The sequence below is a fragment of the Anastrepha ludens genome, chromosome 6, assembly GCF_028408465.1.
Source record: "Anastrepha ludens isolate Willacy chromosome 6, idAnaLude1.1, whole genome shotgun sequence".
Classification (NCBI taxonomy): Eukaryota; Metazoa; Arthropoda; class Insecta; order Diptera; family Tephritidae; genus Anastrepha; species Anastrepha ludens.
The window spans coordinates 84,114,490-84,122,634 of record NC_071502.1 but is presented as its reverse complement, the minus strand read 5'-3'; the positions used below and the strand labels follow the sequence as shown (position 1 = coordinate 84,122,634).

Sequence of the window (8,145 nt, the reverse complement as noted above, 5' to 3'; positions counted from 1 at the left end):
ATTTCGAAACATGTATTGGCGTAAATCCCGCCAAAGGACAACAAGCCTATCCTTTACAAATGTGGGCTCAAATCAGTCTGGACTTATGGATTTGAAAGCATCAAATTCAAGTTTGGAAATTCTGGAACAATTCCGGTCCAATACCCTATGCACCTTGGTAAACGCTACGTGGTATGTGACGAATGCCCAAATTCATCGGGACTTAAAAATCCCTTTAATAAAAGAGGAAATAAAAAATGTAATAGGCAAAATACCGAGATCGTCTTCACCATTGCGTGTCTTTTTAAGGTTAAAAAAGCAACCACCAATCCAATTCATCTAAATCTATAAAATGTTAACAGAAAATATACCTTTAATACTTAATTCAATGCCATTTTTTAATGAATTTAAATATTTCTAAAGGATCTTCTATGAATTATGAGTATAGACACAATACAAAATTAAGTTTAAATATAAAAAAAACAAAAAAAAATTATAGGGGAGACATACCCCCTTATGTAATTTATAAATATTTTCATATTTTGTTTTATAAATATACCAATTTAATCAAATTTTTTCTCAAAATAAATCAACTACTTCGTACGGTTTTTAATAAGTTTGACTTTATTTAGTTTTTAATTTGTATGTATGTATAATTCGTATATGACAATCTTTTAATTACATTTTATTATTTTTTAGTTAGATTCTAAATTTGTGAATGAATACATATTTATTATGTATTTTGTTTTTTTTTATATTGTATTCATTTATATGCATTGATTAACGCGCCTACTCTTGCAAATATGCCATACAATATAACACACGATTACGAACTACTTTCTTAGCTGCCAAATATATGCTAATGCAGTTAAAGATAATTTTGTTTTTTGTTTTTGTTTTTGTATACACGTGCTATTTTAATAAATCCTAGACTTTTTTTTTTAATTTAATACACACAAATGCCAATTCGCAGCTTTCACCTATGATTCTCAATCGAAGTATTTGTAAAAGCTAATGAAGTTCTTGGTGAATGAGAGAGAAATGAGAGAACCTTATCAAAATTTGGACACGCTAGTGCTTGTTTTGGCTAACATTTTTTAATAACGTATGTACGTATGGATTTCGTAATGGTTTTTTAGTATTCGTTTGTATAGTGTTTTCGTGTAGGAATCAATAACAGTTTGCTCCTTTAGTTTTTTGTTCAGTTAGCTACGTTTGTAATGATGTGTTTTTGTTTGAAAACGGGTGTTTTTTTAACAGCTAGAGAACTTAAAATGATAATATAAAACTGAAATATCCTTGGAATGATTTTTTTTTATAATTTTATTATCTGGTAGATAATTTCATGGTATTAATTTTTTCAATATGATATCCGGCATATGCCCACCGCGGCTACGAGTTACATCGTCCATTCGTTCAGCTCAACTTTGACTACTTTTTCCAATAAATCTGTCCAATTAATATGTCGTGATTATTGCAATAAATCGATTGTTAAGCGCGCTACGAAGTGTGTTAAAAAAATAAGGCGAATTTTGAAATTTCGCAGGCTACGTACATTCGACTTTCGATTATTATTTTTATTATGTTGGCAAACTCATCTCGAAAATATGTTCATGATTTTCGCAATATCGCATGTTTGGTTTGTTTGTGAGAGGCATAAATAAGACAAGTGCTTTGTGTGTAAGGCGATTTTCTTGTATCGAAAAAATTGATCAAAGAAGTTGCATCAAATTTTGTGTAAAAAATGGAATTAAGTGCTCAAGAACACTTGAAATGTTGACAGCCATAAATACGGTGAGATCACTCTGAGTAAAAAAAATGTTTACAAAAGGTACGAGCTGTTCACAGAAGTTCGAGGATGTGAATGACGACGTTCGCTCTGGACGACCCAGCACATCAACAACCGATGAAAATTTTGAGAAAGTGAAGAAAATTCTTATGGAGAATCGTCGAATCACAATTAAAGAAGTTGCTTAGGTGTAGATGTCGGCATATCGGTTGGCTCATGCCATGCAATCTTTTCGGGAATTTTGGGCATGAAGCATGTGGCAGCGAAGTTCGTTCCGAAATTGCTGACTTTTGACCAAGAACAACGTCGCATGAGCATCACTCAGGCATTGTTGAATGGCGTCAGCGATGGCCCAGATTTGCTTAAAAGGGTCATAACTGGTGACGAATCATGGGTATATGGTTATGAACTCGAAACCAAAGCCGAGTCGTCCCAATGGAAGAGTCCAGGAGAGCCAAGACCGAAAAAAAGCGCGCCAAGTTCGATCGAATGTCAACGTTTTGCTCAGTGTTTTCTTCGATTACCATGGCGTAGTGCATCAGGAGTTCTTACCACAAGGTCGTACGGTAAATAAGGAGTATTACCTTAAAGTTATGCGCCGTTTGCGTGAAGAAATACGAAAAAACGACCGGAATTGTGAAAAAATGTATGGCTTTTACATCATCATAATCCACCTGCTCACTCATCTTTGCTTGTGAGAGATTATTTGGCCAAAAATAACCCCGTTATCATGCCTCAGTCACCGTATTCACCAAATTTGACGCCCCATTTCCACTATTTTCTGTTCCCAAGATTGAGACGATTGAGGAGATAAAAATCGAATCCCTGAGAGAGCTCAAGGACAAAAGTGCATATCAGAACTACTTCGAAGATTGGAAAAAACGCTGGCACAAGTATATCTAAGGGGGACTACTTTGAGGGAGATAAAGTAGAAATTGATGAATAAATACATTTTTTTTTGAGAAAAATGAAAATTCACCTTATTTTTTGAACACACCTCGTATGTGGCAAGTTGCACCGTCATGTTTAGTTGATGACACAAAAGTTCGTTCGCCATTCACCGTAACAGCAGCCCCTTCCTCATTTCAAACGAAATAAGAACTGAGGATGCCGTTCCCACGAGAGTCTGCTCTAAGTAACCGGAACGACCTGGATTTATATCCGACGAAGCACTGTCACTTCCGCACCCTCCTCATATATGTATGGGGGATGATTACGTTTGGAAGCATTATTCGGGCGTTAAACGATTTATGATGATTTGGCAAACCGCACTGAACAGAAATGTCAACACAGATTGCCATTCTCAGCTGATATCGATAGTTCTCATGCAGTTTGCTATAGTTAGCGATACAGATAGTTCTCATGTAGCGAAAAAAACACCCGATATTAATAAAATAAATGAAATAAATGTTTTTTTTTTAATTTTTTTAAAATACAAATAAAAACACATTTGACTGACTTTACAGTCAAACGCGTACAAAAAATTAAAAACTACTATACATTAATACAAATAAAAGATCACAATATTTCACGATATTTTAGCGCCATTAATTAAAAATTCGCTGGTAATTAAGTAAACTGGATAAAATTACAAGTAGAAAGACTTAAAATGGAGTGTACATTTGTATAAATTAATACAATAAAAAGGAAACCTAAGAATGAACATAAAAACAAAAAATCAAATGAAAGCAAACGAAATAAAATAATTAAATTTAATACTAAAATGTTAATATAGGCGTTTCACGATGATCCAGCAGATCTGCAAAGTAATAAAAAATTATTAGTTAACTTTTCTTTTTAGAAATCTTAATGTGTATGTAAAGCGTCTACCTTTAGCAATGCTCCACCAGGGCAGTGTCACATAGGTAAGGAATGCATTGAGCGGCGTGGACTGTTGGCGTCGATTTTCCTTCCAAAAGTGAAATGTTTGAGTGAAGCCACGACTTGCCCAGAGCGGATTGTATGCACCATCGTCCAGTTCTAAAATTAAATAAATAATTTTTGCTTGTTTTTATAAAAATTCTAGATTTGCAGAAATTGTATAGGTACACCTACATACAAAATAATTAAATTCAAAATAATAGCAGCGCGACGAATTACCAAGTTTTAACTGGTTTTTTATGTAGAATCCGTTTATTATGACTCCGCTTATATTGACCAACCGCCTATTATGACGTAACTACACTACGAACTTTTGTTTTCATATAAAATTATTTATAAAAAAGTCGGTTATAATGACTTCTCTTATAGTGACATGTCGCTTATTATGACCCATTTTTATTGAAGTGTCCGGTTATAATGACCGACATAGTACTTTACATTACAAAGTCCATATCATGTTCACACCTTCGGTAATGTTTGTTGATTCCCGAAGACGTTCGGCACGTGGCTCGTTTTTGTTTTGAATCTCTTATTTTTCGTTTGGTGTTTGTGTTTTGAGGAGAAAGGTGCAATAATATGCAGATTAGAAAAGGAATTTGGCGTTGGCAGATTAGAAAGGAATTGGTCATTCGACCATCTCAATGATTTTTAAAAACAAGAACCGCAATCGTTCAATTCAAATGTTTTGAAACATGAAGAGGCTTTGAAAATCGCGACAGAAAAATGTTGATGAAGCATTAATTCAGTGGTTTAAAACAACGAAACAAAAGAATACCTATCAGCGGCCCTATGCTACAAGAAAAGGCAAGCGTTTTTGCCGCGCGTTTTGTTTTCCCGATTTCAATTGTTCTGCAAGCTGGATCAGTCGTTTTAAAGTTCGACATAACATTGTGGCGGGAAAAATTGTCGGCGAATCTTCGTCTGTTGATCAAAGTTCAACAACAAACTGGTTAACAACTGTGTGGTCGAATCTACGAGGACAGTTTTCTGATGATGAGAGATTTAATGCTGATGAAACTGGACTGTTTTACAAATTAATGCAATTAAAATTTAAAGGTGAGAATTGTAGTGGAGGCAAATTATGGAAAGCTAAAATAACTGTCATGGTAGCAGCTAATAAAAGCTAATAAACAAAAAAATAGAAATTGCTCATTATTGGAAAGTCACAAAACCCCAGATGGTTTAAAGGGGTCAAATCATTACCTGTCGATTATGCTAACAATCGTAAAGCTTGGTTTACATCAGAAGTTTTTGAGAAATGGCTTCGAGATTAGGATTGTGATCTGGTGAAGATAAAGATTTTATTGCTGTTTGTTAATTGCCCGGCACATCCAAATGTTACTGATTTAAAGTCTATAACACTTGCCTTCCTTCCGCCGAATACAGCATCAGTACTACAACCAATGGATCAGGGAATAATACGAGCACTCAAAACGTGTTTTAGAAAAACCTTGTGCTCAGAATGATTAATAGCCTTGCTGCTAATGACAACCCTTCTACAAAAATAACGATGCTAGATGCCATTCTGATGGTTAATGATGCCTGGAATAAAACGTCACAAAGTACTATTCACAACTGCTTCAGACATATAGGATTCATTGAAAGACACGACGGTTTACCTAATCAAATATCAGAACATGAATTTGATGAAGAAGATGATGTCCCTTTATCTTTGTGGTCACGAAATCTAAATTCAGATTTTTTAGCGGCACCAGCAATGTGGAAAGATTATGTTGACATCGATAGCGCTCTCCTCACATTTGAAGAACCCACCGATGACAATATCGTACAGAACATTAATGCTAAGGAATAACTTGAAAGTGACGGCGAAGAGGAAGTCGAGGAAGAACCATTACCTACCGCAGAAGGGGCATTAAAAGCTGCAGAATTATTAAACCGATTTGTTAACATTAATTTGACCATGGCGATGTCTTCTATATACAATAGTACGAGTATTAAAGACTATTTTTACAATAAAATGAAAAACCAAAAGCAGACAAAATTACAGAATATATTCATTAAAAAATACACTTGTATGTGTAAAATGTGCACGTAATAAACGTGCAATTTGGATTTCATTAGTTACATACTATACTTTTCTAATAAAATACATACATACATATTTACGCAAAAATGTTTTTTTTTCACAAAATGCTTTGTATGACGTCCGCTTATTATGACGTGTTTGTCGATTCCCTTCGATGTCATTATAAACGGATTCCACTGTATTTAATTTTTTGATGCTTTTATAAAAGTATAGTGCATGCTACAACAAAAACCATATAATTCAAACTCGAAGCCTTGCACAAAATTCACAAAAATGTAGCGAATTTGAAAAAAATACATTAAAATTTAACAAACAAAAAAAAAACACATAAAAAATTTAATAAATTTGAAAAAAGATACATTCAATTTTACAACAAAAAAATACATAAAAATTTAAAACACAAAAAAAAAAAAACATAAAAAAATTTAACAAATTAGAAAAAAAACATACTATTTTACAAAAAAAAAAAACAAAATACATAAAAATTTAGCAAACAAAAAAAAAAAATTAACAAAATAGAAAAAAATATATACAAATTTAACAAACAAAAAAAAAATTAACAAATTAGAAAAAAAATATGTACAAATTTAACAAACAAAAAAATAAAATTACTAAATAAAAATTGAACAGAATTTCCAGAAAAATGTTGAGTATGCAGCTTAGAGCCCATTCAATATCAGTATAACAAACTAACTGCAAGTTCCAAGTGGCTCAAAATTTTCATTGATTTCTGACAATTTTTTTTCGCTGAGGTGCCGAGTATTTTCTTCACTATAAAAGACCTACGAGCATGGACTTTAAATGGAAGTCAATTCTCAATATGGTATGCACAAAAATGGAAAAAAATTGTACAGCATTATTTAGCTACTTCAATTTTACACTTAATTATACTGAAATTCAATGCACTATCAAACTGGAACTGCATACCTCGAAGTTTTATAATAAGTCTAATTAAAAAGTTGAAAATTTTGAGGACAATTTTAAAAATTGCTTTCCTTTAGTATTTAAATTTTTAGAATTTTTGTGAATTTTATACAACATTTAGATCTTTGAGTACATGCTTTTCGAGTACTTATACACTTGAAGAAAAATATAAAAATAATTACTTTTTAAAAATATATACAAATAAATAAAAACAACTTTAAATTTGGTAAATTATTATTGTGCCTATTATTTTGACCACGGGTGTATACATAGGTATATCATATGTTGTGTAAGTGATAACTTATTTCTAATTTACTATAATTTTCGAAATGCCACTGTGCAGAAAATGTAAATGCAAAAGTGATTGCAATTTAAGGAGTTATAGATGTACCTTGTGAGCCCGAAAAAATGGACGATAAATACTCTCACAGAGGGCTAATTAAGATTTAAGAAATTTAATTTAAATTAGAATTCTGCTTGTGAAAAGAACTTTAGTATGAAGCTTAAGTCCGTGAAATGTGTCGTGCCGTTCTTTATTAGGCGGTCACCCAACAGTCTTTCACGCATCATGCATGGCATTACTCAAGTAGGTACATACGGTATGTGCTCTGCTGATTTAGCACCTACAAATTCCCAGGTTACTCAGGTGGTGGTAGTTCAACCGACAATGTCCTGTCAGAATTCCCTTGATAAGTTGTAGGTTATTTGTGGATAACTCCAAGTACTTCTTTAATAATTTTCGGTTGAAAGCGCGAAAAAGTGCTCTAGAGTGCTTTAAACTTGGCAAATTTTTCCAGTATAATTTTCTATAAGCATAAGTGTCCGCTGGCATATGCCACATAAAGCTTCTAGATCTATAAGGAGCGTTAATGCTTTTTTCTTTGGGAGTTTGTCAGCAATATCATTTCTTTCATTGCCAACCTAGAGGATAAAAAGTTAATTTGTCATGCCAAATATGATCTGTGCCAGTTTAACTGCAATGCTTTTTAAACTGAGTTTAATACTGGGAAATTGTGTGCTTAGGTGGAAAGCAGATTTAGACTTGTACATAATAATTTTTTCTAAGGCACCTATCAGTATTTAAGAGGTTACCAGGGAAGATATGAAGTACTTCATTTCACATTTTCTCCGTCAGGTGCTAACCCATCCGTGCACCAGATTGTTGGTTTGTCTGTAGGTCGTTAAGTTCCGTTCTGAATATTTATATAAAGCTAAACTGTAGGTGCATGGTATAGTTTGGTACTGGAAGGCTTAATACGTTTCCAAAAATAATTTGTTGATCAAAAGTCTGAAAACTATGAAAAGTAAATCTTTGAAGTGTTGAGGTATGCGTACATTTTTTTACAAGTAATTTTTTTTAGTTACTTAAATATGTACAAATATGGGGGCCGCCGTAGCCGAATGAGTGAGACGTGACTACCATTCGGGAGTGTGTAGGTTCGAATATTCGAATAAGGAAAAAAAAAAAAAAATATTTTCCGTTTCAGCTTAAAACTGGAGGTCCCTCCATTTGTGGAACAACAAC

The 8,145-nt window shown here is 33.1% G+C and overlaps 1 protein-coding gene across 2 annotated transcripts in view; it reads right to left on the bottom strand.

Annotated features, from left to right (window-relative positions):
• Positions 1-588: 588 nt before the first annotated feature.
• The window catches only part of LOC128866107 (uncharacterized protein KIAA0930 homolog), a 30,231-nt gene continuing 22,674 nt past the window's right edge, over positions 589-8,145 (bottom strand). Inside the window, exons 7-8 of one of the 2 annotated variants that reach the window (XM_054106607.1) lie at positions 3,599-3,748; positions 589-3,527 (exon numbers count right to left, since the gene is read on the bottom strand). In XM_054106607.1, coding sequence (XP_053962582.1) covers positions 3,487-3,527; positions 3,599-3,748 — 191 coding nt within the window. In that variant the 3' untranslated portion in view covers positions 589-3,486. The remainder of the gene's footprint in view (positions 3,528-3,598; positions 3,749-8,145) is intronic. The other variant, XM_054106606.1, reaches the window with a different exon arrangement.